Genomic DNA, 19217 nt, shown 5'->3' with positions numbered 1-19217 from the left:
GTTTGCAAGACAACAACCATATGCACGAACAGTTCGACGACGTTTGCAGCAGCACGGACTATCAGCTCTGAGACCATGGCTGCGGTTACCCTTGACGTTGCATCACAGACAGGATCGCCTGCGATGGTGTACTCAACGACGAACCTGATTGCTCGAGTGGCAAAACGTCATTTTTTCGGATGAATCCAGGTTCTGTTAACAACATCTTGATGGTCGCATCCCTGTTTGGCGACATCGCGGTGAATGCACATTGGAAGTTTGTATTCCTCATCGCCATAGTGGCCTATCACCCGGCGTGATGGTGTGAGGGGTATTCACACGTCTCGGTCACCTCTTGTTCGCATTGACGGCTCTTTGAACAGTGGACGTTACATTTCAGATGTGTTACGACCCGCGGCACTACCCTTCATTCGATCCCTGAAAAACCCTACATTTCAGCAGGATAATGCACGACCGCATGTTGCAGGTCCTATTTGGGCCTTTCTGGAAACAGAAAATGTTCGACTGCTACACTGGCCAGCACATTCTCCAGATCTCTCACCAACTGAAAATGTCTGGTCAATGGTGGCCGAGCAACTGGCTCGTCACAATACGCCAGTCACTACTCTTGATGAACTGTGGTATCCTCTTGAAGCTATACCTGTACACGCCATCCAAGTTCTGTTTGACTCAATGCCCAGGCGTATCAAGGCCGTTATTATGGCTAAAGGTGGTTGTTCTGGGTAGTGATTTCTCAGGATCTTTGTACCCAAATTGCATGAAAATGTAATCACATGTCAGTTCTAGTACAATATATTTGTCCAATGAATACCCGTTTATCATCTGCAATTTTCCTTGGTGTAGCAATTTTAATGGCCAGTAGTGGACTCTTGTGCCTGACATACAGACAGCAGATTTAACATTTCAACACTATATGGGATGTTTCCAGAAGTTTGATCAGCGCCACATCCAAAGCCTTAGCATAATAATTGAGTGCCAACATTCCATATGTCGCTGTTAACAGTTTTTATTCATTGTGAATGCAGTATAGTCAATAATTATATAGGGTACTTGTATGTTTTCGTGTTTAAAACTAAACTAACAATCCTATCCTCAAGCACAAATGGAATCGTCAACTCAGTTGGAAAGTTGCCGTAATAAACCAAACTCAAAATCTTCAAAAAAAAAAAAAAAAAAACCCTCTATATAGCATGCTCTATGAGCAGATAAATATTTTACCACTACTCCTGAAATAGCATATAATTTGTTTCAAGAAAGGAAAAAATGAACTTTGTACAGGATGGTAACACAGACGTGACGAAAGTCAAGGGATACATCCTAATACCGTGTCGGATCTCCTTTTGTCTGGCGTATTGCAGCAGATTGACGTGCCATGGACACAGCAAGGCGTTGGAAGACTCTTGCGGAAATATTGAGCCATCCTGCCTCTACAGCCGTCCATAATTGCGAAGGTGCAGGATTTTATGCACGAAGTGATCTCTCGATTAAATCCGCAAATGTTCGATGAGATCATTGTTGGGCCATCTGCGTGGCCAAATTATTCTTTCTGACTGTCCAGAATGTTCTTCAAACCAACCGCGAACAATTGTGGGCCGGTGACATGGCGCATTGTCATCCATAAAAATTCCATCGTTGTTTGGCTGCAAATGGTCTCCCAGAATACGGACATAACCATTTCCAGTCAGTGATCGGTTCATTTTGACCAGAGGACCCAGTCTACTCCATGTAAACACAGCCCACACCATTACGAAGCCATCACCAGCCTGCACAGTGCCGTGTTGACGACTTGGGTCCAAGGCTTCGTCTGGTTTGCGCCGCACTCGAACTCTACCATCAGCTCTTACCAACTAAAATTGGGACTCATCTGATGAAGCAACTGTTTTCCAGAGGTCTAGGCTCCAACTGATATAGTCACGAGCACAGGAGAGGCGTTGCAGGCGATGTCGCGCTGTTAGCAAAGGCATTTGATTCGGTCGTCTGCTGTCATAGCCTATTAACGCCAAATTTCTCCGAACTGTCCTAACAGATACTTCGCCGTACGTTCCACATTGGTTTCTGCTGTTATTTCACGCACTGTTGTTTGTCTGTTAGCATTGACAACTCTACGAAAACGCCGCGGATCTCGGTCGTTAAGTGAAAGCCGCGGCCACTGCTTTGCTTTTGATGAGAGGTAATGCCTGAAATTTGGTACTGTACGCACATTCTTGAGACTGTGCATCTCGGAATGTTGAATTCCCTAACGATTTCCGAAATGGAAATCCCCGTGCTTCTAGCCCCAGTTATCATTCATCGTACAAAATCTATTAATTCCCGTCGTACGGTCATAATCACGTCGGAAACCTTTCCATATAAAGCGCCTGAGCACAAACGACAGCTCCGTCTATGTACTGCCCTTTTATACCTTGTGTTCGCGACACTACCGCCATCTGTATAAGTGCAAATCTCCATCACTTTTGTCAGCTCAGTGTACATTTATGGATTAGACTTCAGACACCAGATTCAACATTATATGGGATTTTGATAAGAGCTGGGTCCATAATCTTAATGTACGAGGGTCAGTCAAAAAGTAATGCCTCCTATTTTTTTTTCTACGTTTAATTGTCAGGAAATTTAAATGCAATTACATAGGTTGAAAACCACAACATTGAGGATCATTTTGTCATTTTTCAATGTAATCTCCGCCCATCTCTACAGTTTTGGTCCATCTTTGAACAAGGGCATATATCCCAGCACGGTAAAAATCACAGCTCTGCTTCCTAAGCCATTGACGCACGGATGTTTTGACGGCCTCCTCATCTTCAAAATGAATCCCACGATGAGCTTCTTTTAGAGGCCCGAACAGATGGAAGTCTGATGGTACCAAGTCAGGGCTGTATGGGGGATGAGGCATAACTTCCCATCCAATTTTGACAATCTCGTCAGAGGTGTGACGACTGGTGTGTGGTCTTGCATTGTCATGCAAAAGAAGAACATCTGCCATTGATTTTGTTGGGCGAACTCGCTGAAGACGTGCTTTAAGTTTTTTGAGGGTTGTGACGTATTGAACAGAATTTATTGTGCATTCCTGCTCCAAAAAATCAACCAGAATCACACCCTCTGTATCCCAGAAAACTGTTGCCATAACTTTCCCTGCCGATCGCACAGTTTTGAATTTTTTCTTTCTCGGCGAGCTTGTGTGACGCCACTCCATTGACTGCCTCTTTGATTCGGGTTCAAAAAAATGCACCCATGTTTCGTCCCCGGTCACAATTTTTTTCAGAAACTCATCTCCCTCCAAACGGAAGCGCTGCAAGTGTTGGGAGGCTGTTGTTTTCCTTGCCTCTTTATTCTGATCGGTTAACATTCTTGGAACCCACCGTGCACAAACTTTTGAGTACCCCAATTGTTTAATAATCGTGATCACACTGCCTTTACTAATAGAAATAATGCGACACACTTCATCTGCAGTCACCTGACGGTCACCACGAATGATGTCATCAACTTGCTAAATGTTGTGTGGAGTCACTGCACTCACCGGCCTGCCGCTCCGCTTTTCGTCAGTCAACGGTGTTTGCCCTTCAGCTTCCTTACAACGACGAACCCATCGTCTAACAGTGCTGACATCCACTGTCACAACACCATACACCTTCTTCAGTCTTTCATGAATGCGTATGGGCGTTTCACCTTCTGCATTCAAGAATTCAATCACACAACGCTGTCTCAAACGAACATCGATGTCGGCCATCTTACAAACTTCTGCTGTGCGGCCACCTGTTGACACAGAAAGTTACTACTGCAGTGAATTGCAGAAGAAGGTTTGAGGAATGGCGCCAATTTCAAATTTTTCACTTAACTTAATTTTTTTAAGTAGAAAAAAAATGGGAGGCATTACTTTTTGACCGACCCTCGTATTACTGAATGTAGACATTCCATATGTGGCTGTTAACAATTTTTATTTGTTGCGGTTGTAGTACATTCAATACATTCCATAATTATGTAGGGTGCTGGTATGTTTTTATTTTTCAAGCAAAATTGATTGTGCTACGCTGAAGCACAAATGGAATCGTCAACGCAGCAGCTAGAAACTTGCCATTATAAACCACTCCAAAAATCGTCAGAAAACTCTGTATACAGTATGTGTTGTGAACTACCGAGTATTTAACCATTGCTCCTGAAATAGCACACAATTCGTTCCAAGAAAAACTGAAAATGAACTCTGTACAACGTAATGCCTGGACATGCACCGTTTCCGTGCTGCAACCGTTTAAAAACATGTTGGTAACGTGACCCAGTATATCACCTGTTTTACAGCTTCACTCATTAATAACCAAAGAAATTGCTAGTGCACTCGTTGACGGATTCTCTTCGACGTGGTGCAGTGCGGTCTCTTCCAGTGTGGGTGTGCGGCGTCTCCTTGGAACACCAGTCACACCTACTGACGGTGAAGATAACTATTTTTCGAAGCCGTTGCGTAATTGTGGCGAAAAGGGTGTGCGATGGAGTCGAATGTTGTGGAGAACGAGCTTGATAATGGCAACGAGCCGCTCTTCCATTACTGTGAGCTTCGCCATTCATAATTATCACGTCGGTGTATACTGCAAACGTATTCTCAACCACGTTTGTCCAACACTCAGAGACACGTGAATGAGGCTGTAACCAATAAGAGAGGTAGGACAGACGTCAAATAACATCAGCCGATCCGACGTCACCCCCCCCCCCCCCTCCAACAAGACTACTCTGTTGCATACTTACCCAGCAAACATATTGTCACACTGCTGTAGCACAGAAACGGTACTTTTCTCGACATAGGTTCCTATTGAAAATGTTATGTACCCACTCCCCTCTGCAAGTCCTCGAAGTTCGTAAGCGGAATTTCCGAGCATCCTGTGTGTCCTCCGCGATTAACAGTACTACTCCTTACAAGACAATCCAAATCATTCAAAAAACATGCTTCAAATGGCTCTGAGCACTATGGGACTGAGCTGCTGAGGTTTTAAGTCCCGTAGAACTTAGAACTACTTAAACCTAACTAACCTTAGGACATCACACACATCCATGCCCGAGGCAGGATTCGAACCTGAGACCGTAGCGGTCGCGCGGTTCCAGACTGTAGTGCCTAGAAACGCTCGGCCACTCTGGCCGGCTCCAAATCATTCTCAGAATTTTGAATACTTTGTTTCATTTTTCGTTTACCAGTACTTTTTCCGGACCAAGAAATGCTATAAATGTATGTTAATTGCTGTAAAGTTAGTTCATACTGCAATCTTTGTGTGTAGAGTGTTCTACTGTAAATGTAGCTTTGGGCTTCTTCTTCTTTCATCATGGTCTCGGCCATAGGCCTGTTCCGTCTTCTGAGTATCCAGCCATCTTTTTCTCAGTCATGCTTTGGATCTTTTACCTTTTTTTTTTTTGTTAAGTCGTCAGTCTTCTGACTGGTTTTATGCGGCACGCCACAAATTTCTCTCCTCTGCCAACGTTTTCATCTCAGAGTAGCAATTGCCCCCTCCGTTATTTGCTGGATGCTTTCCAGACTCTCTCTTTCTCTATAGTTTTTACCCTCTACAGCTCCCTCTAGTAACATGGAAATTATCCCCTGATGCCTTAACAGATGTCCTATCATAATGTTCCTTCTTCTTATCAGTGTTTCCCTTATGTTCCTTTCTCGCCGATTTTGCGGAGAACCTCCTCGTTTCTTACCTTATCAGTCCAAGTAACTTTCAACATTCTTCTGTAGCATCACATCACAAAGGTTTCGATTCACTTCTGCTCCGATTTTCCCACAGTTCACGTCTCACTACCATACAGTGCTGTGCTCCAAACGTAGATTCTCAGAAATTTCTTCCTCTTTGATACTATCAGACTTCTCTTGGACAGGAATGCCTTTTTTTGTCAGTGCTAATCTGCTTTTTACGTCCTCCTTGCTTCCGACCATCATAGGTTATTATGCTGCCTAGGTAACAGAATTCCTTAACTTCGTCAACTTCGTTATCCAAAATTGTAATGTTAAGTTTGTTGTTGTTCTCATGTCTGCTACTTCTCGTTACTTTCGTCTTTCTTCCATTTACCCTCAACCTATATTCTATACTCATTAGAGTGTTCATCCCATTCAACCAACCTTGCTGTCCTTCTTCACTTTCACTGAGAACAGTAGTGTCATCATCAAATCTTATCATTGACATCCTTTCACCCTGAATTTTAATCCCACGCTTGAAACTTTCTTTTATTTCCCACAGTGTTTCTTCGATGTATGGATTGAGCAGTAGGGGCAAAAGACAACATTCCTGTTTTAAAACTTTTTTAATCGGGAACTCCGTTCTTGGTCTTCGAGTCTTATTTTTTTCTCTTGGTTCTTGTACATAGTGTATATTACCCGCCTTTCCCTATAGCTTACCCCTATTTTTTCCAAAAGTTCGAACATCTGGCGCCATTTTGCATTGTCGAACGCTATTTCTAGGTGGACAAATCCTATGAACGTGTCTTGATTTTTCTCCAGTCTTGGTTTCATTATCAACCGCAATGTCATAACTACCATTTTGGTGCCTTCATCTTTCCTAAAGTTAAACTGGTCGTCATCTAACAGATTCTCATTTTCCTGTTTCATCATTCTGTGTATTATTCTTGCCAGCAACTTGGATTCATGAGCTGTTAAGCTGAGTGAGTGATAATTCTCGCAGTCGTCGGCTCTTGCTACCTTCGGAATTGTGTGGATGGTGTTTTTCCGAGAGTCTGATGGTAATTTGCCAGTCTCATTCATTCTACACACCAACGTGAGTAGTCGTTTTGTTGCCGCTTCCCCCAATGATTTTAGAAATTCCGATGGCATATTATCATTCCCTTCTGACTTATTTGAAGTTAAATCCTCCAAAGCTCTTTTAAATTTTGATTATAGCATTGGATCCCCTAACTCTTCCCTATCGACTCCTGTTTCATCTTCTGTCACGTCATTAGACAAATCTTCCCTCTTCTAGAGGCCTCAGGTACTCTTTCCAATTATCTGCGCTCTCCTACGCATTTAGTAGCGGAATTCCCATTGAACTCTTAATGTTATGGACCTTGATTTCACTTTCACCGAAGGTTGTTTTCACTTCGCATGTTCTGAATCCGCCCTCTCACTAATGCTTTCTTTTCCGATTTGTTCACATTTTCCATATTGCCATTTCGCCTTAGCTTCCCCGCACTTTTTATTTGTTTCTTTCGTAAGTAACTTGTATTTCTGTATTCCTGAATTTCACTGGACATTTTTGTACTTCCTTCTTTCATCGACGAGCTGTATTTCATCTGTTAACCATGGTTTCTCCGCAGTTGTCTTCTTTGTACCTTTGCAAATTCCGTGATTATGCTCCTAAGAGATTATTCCTCTTCAGCTGTGCTGCCTACTGAGCTATTCATTATCGCAGTGTCTACACCCTCAGAGAACTTAAAAACTATCTCTTCATTTCTTATTATTCCTTTCCGTATCCAACTCTTTTGCGCACTGATTGTTCGTGACAAGTCTCTTAATCTTCAGCTTTCTCTTCATCATTACTAAAGTGTGATCTGAGTTTATAACTGCTCCTGGGTACGCCTTAAAATCCAATACCAGATTTCGGAATCTATGCCTGACGAAGATGTAATCTAACTGAAATCTTCCGTATCTCCGTTTCCCAGTGTACCTCCTCCTCTTGTGAGTCTTGAACTAGTATTCGCTGTTGTTGTTTTTGTTGTTGTTGTTGTGGTCTTCAGTCCCGAGACTGGTTTGATGCAGCTCTCCATGCTACTCTATCCCGTGTAAGCTAGATTCATCTCCCAGTACCTACTGCAACCTACATCCTTCTGAATCTGCTTAGTGTATTCATCTCTTGGTCTCCCTCTACGATTTTTACCCTCCACACTGCCCTCCAGTACTAAATTGGTGATCCCTTGATGCCTCAGAACATGTCCTACCAACCGATCCCTTCTACTAGTCAAGCTGTGCCACAAACTCCTCTTATCCCCAATTCTGTTCAATACCTCCTCATTAGTTACGTGACCTACCCACCTTATCTTCAACATTCTTCTGTAGCACCACATTTCGAAAGCTTACATTCTCTTCTTGTCCAAACTATTTACCGTCCATGTTTCACTTCCATACATGGCTTCAATCCATACAAATACTTTCAGAAATGTCTTCCTGACACTTAAATCTATACTCGATGTTAACAAATTTCTCTTCTTCAGAAACGCTTTCCTTGCCATTGCCAGTCTACATTTTATATCCTCTCTACTTCGGCCATCATCAGTTATTTTACTCCCCAAATAGCAAAACTCCTATACTACTTTAAGTGTCTCATTTACTATTCTAATTCCCTCAGCATCACACGACTTAATTCGACTACATTCCATTATTCTCGTTTTGCTTTTGTTGATATTCATCTTATATCCTCCTTTCAAGACACTGTCCATTCCGTTCAACTGCTCTTCCAAGTCCCTTTGCTGTCTCTGACAGAATTGCAATGTCATCGGCGAACCTCAAAGTTTTTATTTCTTCTCCATGGATTTTAATACCTACTCCGAATTTTTCTTTTGTTTCCTTTACTGCTTGCTCAATATACAGATTGAATAACATCGGGGACAGGCTGTAACCCTGTCTCACTGCCTTCCCAACCACTGCTTCCCTTTCATGCCCCTCGACTCTTATAACTGCCATCTGGTTTCTGTACAAATTGTAAATAGCCTTTCGCTCCCTGTATTTTACCCCTGCCACCTTTAGAATTTGAAAGAGAGTATTCCAGTCAACATTGTCGAAAGCTTTCTCTAAGTCTACAAATGCTAGAAACGTAGGTTTGCCTTTCCTTAATCTTTCTTCTAAGATAAGTCGTAAGGTCAGTATTGCCTCACGTGTTCCAGTATTTCTACGGAATCCAAACTGATCTTCCCCGAGGTCGGCTTCTACTAGTTTTTCCATTCGTCTGTAAAGAGTTCGTGTTAGTATTTTGCAGCTGTGACTTATTAAACTGATAGTTCGGTAATTTTCACATCTGTCAACACCTGCTTTCTTTGGGATTGGAATTATTATATTCTTCTTGAAGTCTGAGGGTATTTCGCCTGTTTCATACATCTTGCTCACCAGATGGTAGAGTTTTGTCAGGACTGGCTCTCCCAAGGCCGTCAGTAGTTCCAATGGAATGTTGTCTACTCCGGGGGTGCAACTGCTTTCCAGTCCTTCATGACTATTAGATTTTCATCTCCCTTTACATACCGTATTACCGGTTATATGTCATCATATATTTCCTCTGTCTCTTTATCTACAGCTTGCGACCTCGGCACGTAAATACGAACTTTCGTTGTCGATGTTGCTTTGGTGCTGATTATGATGAGAACAACCTTTTCATTGAACCGTTCACAGTAACTCAGTCTCTGCTCTAACTTCCTATACATAACGAATCCTACACCCGTTATACTATTTTCTGCATCAGTTGATATTATTCTCTAATCGTCTGATCAGAAATCCTTCACTTATTTCCATTTCACTTCACTGACTCCCACTATAAGCTAGATTGAGTCACAGCATTTCCCTTTACAGATTACCGAGGCAATTCTGTTCAGTTAAAGCTGCTGACAAGAGACGCCCTGAGATCTCTGTTGAAACTGCTATCGAATTCACGCCATTGGTTTTAGCCAATAGCGTGCGTGGGATACAGGTCACGTGTTTTGACGGTAGCGTTTTCTGCGGTGCAGAACACAGTTGCCTCTCTCCTTGTAATCCAGACCTCGACCACAACAGACGTCTTTTCGGAAGGCGGAGCCTCTGGCTCTGCTTCTCACGACCGGCCACCAACGTAAGTTAACATGAACCGCTTCCCCTTCCATTGCCCATGTCAATGAAGTGTTCGACCTCCAAGACTGGCCTAAACATGGTAACTTCCGACCCTTGTATGCCATACACTGAAATATATTCTCTTTATTGTATCTAATTTCCTGTTTTGTCATTTAACGGCAACCCTGGATGCTCACTCTCAAGTCAAAGTGATACATGGAGAAATATTAAAAACAAGAAAGTAGAATGGAAGTGACGGAAATGAAATATCTAACAGAAGTTAAGGGATGCACAGGATTAGATTGACTAAGAAACAAAGACACAACAGCAGAGCTTGGAATATATCCAATAAATGAGAAGATCAATTCTAATCGACAAAGTTGGCCAGAATATCTACAAATATTGCCAGATTCAAGAGTACCAAAACAAACCTCAAATTTCAAAGCGTTAGGGAGATGTGCTTTAGGGGTAGTGTCTTTGATTAGCAATCAAACGTCATCGGTCCCGGATTCGAACACTACCATCGCTTAGATTTTGAATAAAATCCATCAGCAATGGCGGCCGGAGGCTTCCGGCATAAGAAGGCACTCCTCATTCAGCCAACGGTCTTGTCAAAGAGGGTGGAGGAGCAGACAGAGAGCCGGCCGAAATGGCCGAGCGGTTCTAGGCGCTTCAGTCAGGAAACGCGCGACCGCTACGGTCTAAGGTTCGAATCCTGCCTCGGGCATGGATGTGTGCGATGTCCTTAGGTTAGTTAGGTTTAAGTAGTTCTATGTTCTAGGGGACTAATGGCCTCAGAAGTTATGTCCTACAGTGCTTGGAGCCACACCATTGTTCTTCGGATGACAGATTTCGGCAATAATTTGTAGACGTTGGCATTCTAATGCTAAATGTGGGTAGATTGCACAGCTAAGGGTTAAACCAGAATATCTTTTTCTTGTTTATGTAGAATGCTCGCAGAGCCAGCTGTTTGTGCTTGTGACAGGTACCATCTTCACGTCCACGTCGGAGCAGACCGGCGTTGATGCGAGTGGCAAGCCCACCTTCTCGGCAGTGACGGCGACTGGAGACAGCGCCGGTCATCTGGTCGTGACCACCAGCGGAAGCGACAAGAAGAAGGAGACCAAACAGTGAAACCACTTCCCACTTGGGTTCGTGTCGTATGTTGTAAATATCAACAGGGGATGCCGGTCCCATATGCCATCTCATCGTCTTTTGACAGCGCTATTAGGGTGATCTAGGGGCTACTTGGTGCTGAACAGTGGAGAAGGAACAGGACTTCTCTCAGAGTGCACTATCCAGAAGTAAATTTATGTTTGCTACGAAATGCGGTACATACTATGCCCAAACCATAACGCTCTAATAACGGTGATCATTATGTTAGGATGAGAGGTATGAAAATACATAATACTGTACCAAATTACTATGTTATTACTTCTTCCTTGTTTCACAATAAAAAGCTTTTGACATAATTTGTAGTTAAGTCAAAGACGTGCATTATGTATGACGTACCAAATGCAATGTATTTTTCAATATTTGGTTATTAATGTGGCCTATTTACATATATTCCTAGTGTAATATTTAAAATTTGACGGTGAGTAGCACTTCATCAAACAATGTAGCAAAATGGTAATAAACTCTGTATTTGCATTTAAATGTTATTTGCAATACAAAACGCCAGTAATGACGCTTCATACGCAAATTTTATAAAATTTTCTTGTCCACAGGAATTCTCATTGATGTACGTGAAGTTTAGTACTTCCGAATCCTTTTCACTGAAAATAGCTGCACCATTCATCTGTCCTCATCAGACTTTCGTCAGTAAGCCATCAAGGCTCGGTATCGGAGTACAGCTACTGAATGTAACACGATTTGTGTAGCACGCAACACCAAAAGATTGCGTGTAACTGAAATGAGCTTTTTGTGAAGAATAACATTCTGGTTGTGTGGAGACGATCGTGGCTACTATATTTGCTAAAATAATTATCATTTACAAACATAATCGCATTTATGTTTTTATGTTACCGGTACCTATAGATTGAACCAGTGCTCCTCGGATCAGTGCGCAAGATACGAACACATTTTATATCACTGTAAATTGCTTGCAGTAAAGGAACAATTCGACACGATGATCGTGTAAGTATGACATTGCTGCCCATCATACTGTACCATCTGTGAGCGAATCGCTTGTGGATAAGGATATTCCTGAAAGGGACTGGCCTGCCCAGAGTCCTGACCTGTATCCACTGGAACATCTTTGGGATGAGTCAGAACGTCGTCTTCGTTCCAAACCCCAGCATCCAGCACTGCTTTCACTGGTTTCGGATCTTGACGAAGACTGGACTGCCATTACTCCACAGGCATTCTTACACCTTAACGAAACTGCCCCGAGCAGATTCAGTTCGTCATAAAGTCTAAGCGTTGACACATCCCACATTAATGCCCACTAATAGGTGCCCGGATAATTTTGACCCGATAGTGTATCTTCTTCACTGCATTACACGCCCACAATGCAACCAGGTAGCATTAGGTCTCTTGTTTCGGCTCTGATCATAACGTTTTAGTTCATTAGTGTACTGTTTGCTGGCTGGTATCAACCACAACCTCGGACTTCGAAAATCGGGTGCCTGTGCGGCATGACATATAGCACAGATGGTGCATACCATCAAGGATCACTGCTGCAAACACGAACGGCATAGCCCTGCAGCCAGCAGATCTGCGCTCCAAAATTCTTTATAGGCCTGTTGGAAAGACACACAATGCATTATGAGCGGATAAATATTCTAGCACAGATGTCAAAATTCTAGGATTACATCGTTAAATAATGTATCGAAATTTGAGTAAGGGGCCAGAGGATCAAATGTCACCACAGCCACAAATGAAGCTAGCCCAGCAAACCGCACATTGGTTAAGAAGAGGAAAGAGACACGCTGCGACCACAACGAAACGACGTTGGTCGCAGATGGAGTTACCTTCAACAATCCAACGCGCGTCCCCGGGCGCGAAACCATGGCAGAGTAGTAAGTTTGGGGGAAAGGGGGGCTGTGATGAAGGGCCGGGAGGAGGATTAACACGGCTTGCCCGCTCCAGAGGGTCCGTTTACCAGTCTGCCTGACGTTGGCAACGAGTTCGTTGGCCAGAGCTCCGGGCGTACATCCATGAATAATTTAGTCACTTTCCATTGATGTTTCACTATGACTCAGAGCTCGTCACTGACTAAGTTTGTTATAACAATGACCTCTTGTCTCTTTAAAGACAGGACTTGCAGGGCCTATGTGTAAGCTATCTGTGCGCAAGAGAATGTAAGAAGATTTGGCTTTAACAACCTTCCAACGACAAGATCTATTGGCACAGTACAAACAAGGATTGGAAAACGACGGGCAAGAAAATCATCTTGTCTAAGAAACTATGCCAGTATTTGCTTTTAGGGAAACCATATAAGAGAGGGACCTGAGCGCTCTTCCAGCACACAAGTCCAGTGCTTTCACTTCACCAGTTCACTTGCTACCATTTCTGCAGCTTCAGTCGCTTGTTGGTGGCAAATTGTTCTACGCGTTGTCCAAATTTGTTCTGCATGTTACAATATGCGTAAAAGTTTGTGTGTATATCTGACAAGAAACAACAAAGAGATTGCATTATTGAAGCTACAGAGTGATCAACTCAGGTGGACTACATATATCTCTTATATACACAAGGTGGTCAGAAACAGTCTGAAAAGATTGTAAGGGTGATGCAGGGTAGGCTGTGCTGAGATATATCTGTTAAGAGAAAAATTCGCTACGTTGCGCAGCCTCCTATTTGATTAATATTGAAATTACCCTATCAGGCCGTTAGGCGCCCAAATTCAAACTGCCCCCCATATATAATTAGTGTCTGTTGTTCTTATAGTGTAGATAATACCGCACGAGACTGCTCAGTCCTTGGCTTGATTTCGATCCTTACCACCGTTCCATGTCTAATGTCTGTATCGCTCTTTTGTTCGGTTTTAAAAAACCAAATGCTACACCGTTTATGGCGGTCCGCTTGAATTTGCCCGCCCAGTGGCCTGATTCGCTAACTTAAATTCTAATTAACTCGGAAACGGCGCAACGTATCGAATTTTTTTCTCAACAATTATTTTTCACCGCAATCTACCCTGTAGCAGCCTTACAGTCGTTTCAGATTGTTTCTGATCAATCTGTACATATAAATTAAAAATCTCCATCGCAGTTCCTGTCTATATGTTTGGGTTAATGTAAGGAGCTGCTGCAGGGATTTTAACACTATTTTTACTAACAAAATGATTCACGAGAAAGGTTTGTGTATATAACGTATAAATATTTCGTGTGAACTGGTGATGAATTCAGGTCCCCCACTATGTGAAAATAATGCCATTGGCATCTCCTACTTAACAGGATAACTTAATTTCATCCATTGTTTGCAGCGTTTCCTCCGTGACTGTATCACTTTCATAATAATAAAGAACAACACCCTTCAGCAACAAATCGCTATTTTATTAAAACGCGCGATGCTCTTCGAGCCCTGAGGGCTCATCTTCAGGTGCTTTGACGGTCTACATCAACTTTACATTTCGTTTAATTCTGTGCTGCTTGTAGTAGCATGTGTAGGGTTCTGGAGAATGTTTATGTACAAATACTCACTTTCTATTAAACAGCACATCTGCAGAAACATTTTGACGTAGCAAGTATTCGAACACAATTCAAAACAACTCAAAGGACTTGTGTTCGCAAATGTGTTGTGTCAAAATGTTTCTGCAGATGTGCTGTACATATACATTCTCCAGAACTATGCACCTACTATTTGAAGCAGCCTGGAATTAAACAAAATGTAAAGTTGATGTAGACTGACAAAGCACCTGAAGATGAGCCCCCAGGGCTCTAAGTGCATCCTGCATTTTAATCAAATCACGATTTGTTGCTGAAAGCTGTTGTTCTTCGTTAAGAGGAAAACTGTTTGGAATCATCCACTCAGGTGCAAGGCTGTTAGATTATAATGCCTGGCTGGCACAAGCTACTGCAGCCAAGAGATATACAGGGTGAGTCAGTAACTGTTGCCGCCAAGAATAACTCAGAAAGTATGATAAGAGCTGAAAAGTTTGCAGGACAAAAGTTGCATGGGACAACGGGGTCCATAATACGACGTTGGTTTTTTTGCTATGTGGGGTCGCTTCAGAGATATGAAGGTCAACTTTGTTCTTTTTTTTTAAGTATGGTACTTATTTTCTGATAGCGGCTATCGAGACGAATCCAATGATGTGCAACAGTGAGGTCTTTGAAGGTCAACGAAGGTCATAAAGGTGGCATGAACGTCCATTTACAGAAGGTGTTCGAGGTGATGACCATTGGTATCAATGCAGTGCTGCAATCTTCTTATCATGGATTGAGTGGTATTCGTTATCACATTGGCACTTATTGAAGCACATGCTCTAACAATTCTCTCTCGCATCGAAGCACATGCTCTGACAATTCTCTCTCACATATCTTAAGGTGTAGTTGGAAAGTCTTTATAAACAGTGTCTTTTATGAACCCCCACAAGAAAGAAACCAGAGGCATCAAGTCTGGCGAACGAGCCGACCACGACACATCTCCTCCGCGTCCAATCCAACGATTTGGGAATTGTCTCTGCAACTTATTTGTAGGCAACAGCGAAAAATGTGCCGAACACTTATCGTGTTGATACCACATTCTGTTCCTTGTTCATAAAGGTATTTCTTCCAATAACAGACCTAATGTTTCTTACAGGAATGTGGTGTACTTTCTACCATTAAGATTCCCTTCAATGCAATTGGGGCTTATAATTCTGTCCTCCAGAATCTCACACCATACATTCATCGACCTCGGTTTTTGGTGTGCAACATGCCGCAGCCAACATGGATTTTCAGTTGCCCAATAATGCATGTTATGCAAATTAACATTTCCATGGTTCGTAGTCTCGTCAGTAAATAAATTCAAATTAAAAAATGTGTCATCGCTCTGAATCTGAAGTTGAGCCCGTCGGCAGAATTCAATACGACGCATACCATCCGTACCAGTTAATTCTTGGTGGGGACTGATAAGGTAAGGATGACATTTATGGCGATGCATAATACGGACAATAGTACTCTGGCTCATGCCAGATTCCCTTGTGATTTGACGCGAACTAACACAAGGATCTGGAACCACAGTTGCAAGATACCAATTTCAGTTTCCTCGTTACTAACTTTCTTTTGCCGGATATGTTTAAGATGCTTTAACGATCCAGTTGTTCTCAATTTATCATACACATATTTAAATGTACGACATGTAGGATGAGTACGTTGAGGATATCTTTCAGCGTATAAGTTCTAGCTCTCACTGAATTTCGTTGGAATTCTGCGTAAATGAGAAGCAAATCGTCTTGTTCTTCGAAGGAATACATAATTCACATTCGCTTGATTCGACGATACTAGTCTTACCGTTCTTATTAGTGTTGTATTGCGAAACCGTCGAATTGTGTTTACATGTCAATGGCACGTTTGATGGATATGCCGTATTCGCAAATATTTACTATTTGCACGATATACGAGAGAGAGTTGTCAGAGCATGTGCTTCGATAAGTGCCGAAGGGATAAGGAATACCATTCAATCCATGATAAGAAGATTGCAGCGCTGCATTGATACCAATGGTCATCACTTCGAACACCTTCTGTAAATGGGCGTTCATGCCACCTTTGTGACCTTCGTTGACCTTCAAAGACCTCATTCTGTTACACATCATTGTATTCGTCTCGATTGTCGCTATCAGAAAATAAGTACCAAAGTATAGCGTTAAAAAAAAATTGAGCTTTATACTTCTGACGCGACCCCACCTAGCAACACAAAACCAACGTCAAATTATGCCCCCCCCCCCCCCTTGTTCCATGCAACATTTGTCATACAAACTTTTCAGCTCCTATCATACTTTCTGAGTTATTCTAGGTGGCAATGGTTAAAAAAAATTGAGCTTTATACTTCTGACGCGACCCCACCTAGCAACACAAAACCAACGTCAAATTATGCCCCCCCCCCCCCCCCCTTATTCCATGCAACATTTGCCATACAAACTTTTCAGCTCCTATCATACTTTCTGAGTTATTCTAGGTGGCAATAGGTAGTGACTCACCCTGTAGAGCTAATGTCGAACGGGTGTGAAGGAAAATGGGGTAAAGGTCATACGTAAAACGTAGCTCGTGCCAAAGTGGCACTTGAGCCGAGGCGGCTGGCTCGTGGGCTTAGCTCGTGCTGACCGGGTCTGTGGTTGGGCGTACTACACTGTACTGGTGCCGCAGTCAGGCAGCAATTTCAAATTGTTCAAATGGCTCTGAGCACTATGGGACTTAACACGTGAGGCCATCAGTCCCTTAGAACTTAGAACTACTTAAACCTAACTGACCTAAGGACAGCACACACATCCATGCCCGAGGCAGGATTCGAACCTGCGACCGTAGCGGTCGCGAGGTTCCAGACTGAAGCGCCTAGGACCGCTCGGCCACACCGACCGGCAGGCACTAAAGTTGCACTCCCGTCATTGCTAAAAGATGTCACTCCAAAAAGCAGTTAAATATGGGATAACATTGGTGCCTCCTAAGAACTTTCGTGGAGTGTGCTGATTACATTGTTTAAGTTGTATGAAAGTGACGATATTCAGTTACCTAACGCTATTCTCTCAATTACGATCATATCTCTACGCAGCTGCCTCTAAACAAAATTAGCACTACGTCAGAGTAGTTATCCAGTGAAGCCAGGGTGAGTTGCTAGTTTGTAATGAACTAATAAAAGAAGCTAAAGTCATTACAATAATGTGGCAGCTGCTTGGTTATCATCCTTGCGATTATATTTGTTAGATTGCTTAAGGATTCAAATAATTAATATTTCCACAATATGAATTTGCCGATTCCATTTCTGTAGTTACGTATCCATACTGGTCGCATATTGTGTTACTGTGATAAGGTGGGACAAAGGCGGGTGGTGAGAGAATGAAGAATAAAGTGGATGAGGAGGCGACATTCGTCTGTCAGTGCTGTAATCTCTTTTGTGCTATTATCAAGCTAATTGGTGATTATATTGCAATATATGTTGTCGACCTTTTTCTTGAGTTTGTTTTCAAAATGTGTAACTCAAGTAAGACTGAGAATCAACTTGCCATTAACCTTACAAAACAGCTCGTCCTCCGAAAAATAAATAAGTATATTTTCATAAGGCTCTAAGTTCCAAACCAACAGAACATCATTCACCCACCAGGTTCGAATATCTCCATTTGTATTTAAGTTACTCATGAATAACCTTAGTCCAACTATATTGAGGTGAAGAAAGTCGTGGGATAGCGATGTACACATATACAGATGGAGGTCGCATCGCGTACACAAGGTATAAAAGGGCAACGCATTGGCGGACTCAGGTGATTCATATGAAAAGCTTTGCGACGTGATTATGGCAGCTCGACAGGATTTAACAGACTTGAGGAATGGTAGTTGGAGCCAGAGGCATGGGACATTCCATTTCGGAAATCGTTAGGGAATTCGATATTCGAGACGCACAGCGTGGAGACTGTGTCGAGAATATCGAATACTGATTCAATACTTATTACCTTGGACAACCTACTGGCCGACGGCCTTTACTTAATGACCGAGAGCAGTGTCGTTTGCCTAGAGTTGACAGTGCTAATTGGCAAGTAACAATGCGTGAAATAATCACGGAAATAAATGTGAGGCGTGCAACGAACGTATCCGTTAGGACAATGCGGCTAAATTTGCCGTTAATGGGCTTTGGCAGCAAGCGGCCAATGCTAGTGCCTTTGCTAGCAGCACGACAATGCCTGTAGGGCCTCTCCTGGGCTCCTAACCATATAGGTCGAACCATAGAAGACCTTGACCTGACCAGATGAGCTCCGATTTCAGTTGGTAAGAGCTGAACGTAGGGTTCGACTGAGGACATGGACCTAGGTTGTCAACAAGGTACTGTCTAAGCTGGTGGTGGCTACGTAATGTTGTTGGCTGTATTTACATGGAATGGAGTGGATCCTCTGGTCCCACTGAACCGATATTTGACTGCAAAAGGCTATGTTCGGCTACTTGGAGATCATTTGCAGCCATTCATGGACTTTATGTTCCCAAACAGTAACGGAATTTTAATGAAAGACAAGTTCGCGATTGGTTATAAGCATATTCTGGATAATTTGAGCGAACGATTTGACCTCCCATGTCGCCCGACGTAGTCGCATCAACATTTATGGAACATAATCAATATGTTAGTTCGTGCGCAAAATCTTGAACCGGAAACACTTTCGCAATTATGGACGTCTATAGAGGCAACATGGCTCAGTATTTCTCCAGAGGGATTCCAATGGTTTGTAGAGATGGTCCCTTGATTACTTTCAGCTCAGTGTAATTTTTTTTGACAGTTGTGAACGGTGTGCAAGATTGGAATTGGATTCGAACCCGGAACATTACCTTACACGGGCAGTGCT

The 19217-nt window shown here is 42.7% G+C and overlaps 1 protein-coding gene across 2 annotated transcripts in view; it reads left to right on the top strand.

Annotated features, from left to right (window-relative positions):
* Nucleotides 1-11410, top strand: part of LOC126280671 (uncharacterized) — a 70075-nt gene extending 58665 nt beyond the window's left edge. For both annotated transcript variants that reach the window (XM_049979784.1, XM_049979783.1), the window contains exon 5: nucleotides 10740-11410. In XM_049979784.1, coding sequence (XP_049835741.1) covers nucleotides 10740-10888 — 149 coding nt within the window. In that variant the 3' untranslated portion in view covers nucleotides 10889-11410. The remainder of the gene's footprint in view (nucleotides 1-10739) is intronic.
* Nucleotides 11411-19217: the final 7807 nt, after the last annotated feature.

This window comes from Schistocerca gregaria, chromosome 1 (assembly GCF_023897955.1).
Source record: "Schistocerca gregaria isolate iqSchGreg1 chromosome 1, iqSchGreg1.2, whole genome shotgun sequence".
NCBI classification, from domain to species: Eukaryota; Metazoa; Arthropoda; class Insecta; order Orthoptera; family Acrididae; genus Schistocerca; species Schistocerca gregaria.
This window is presented reverse-complemented; position numbering and strand designations above follow the sequence as displayed.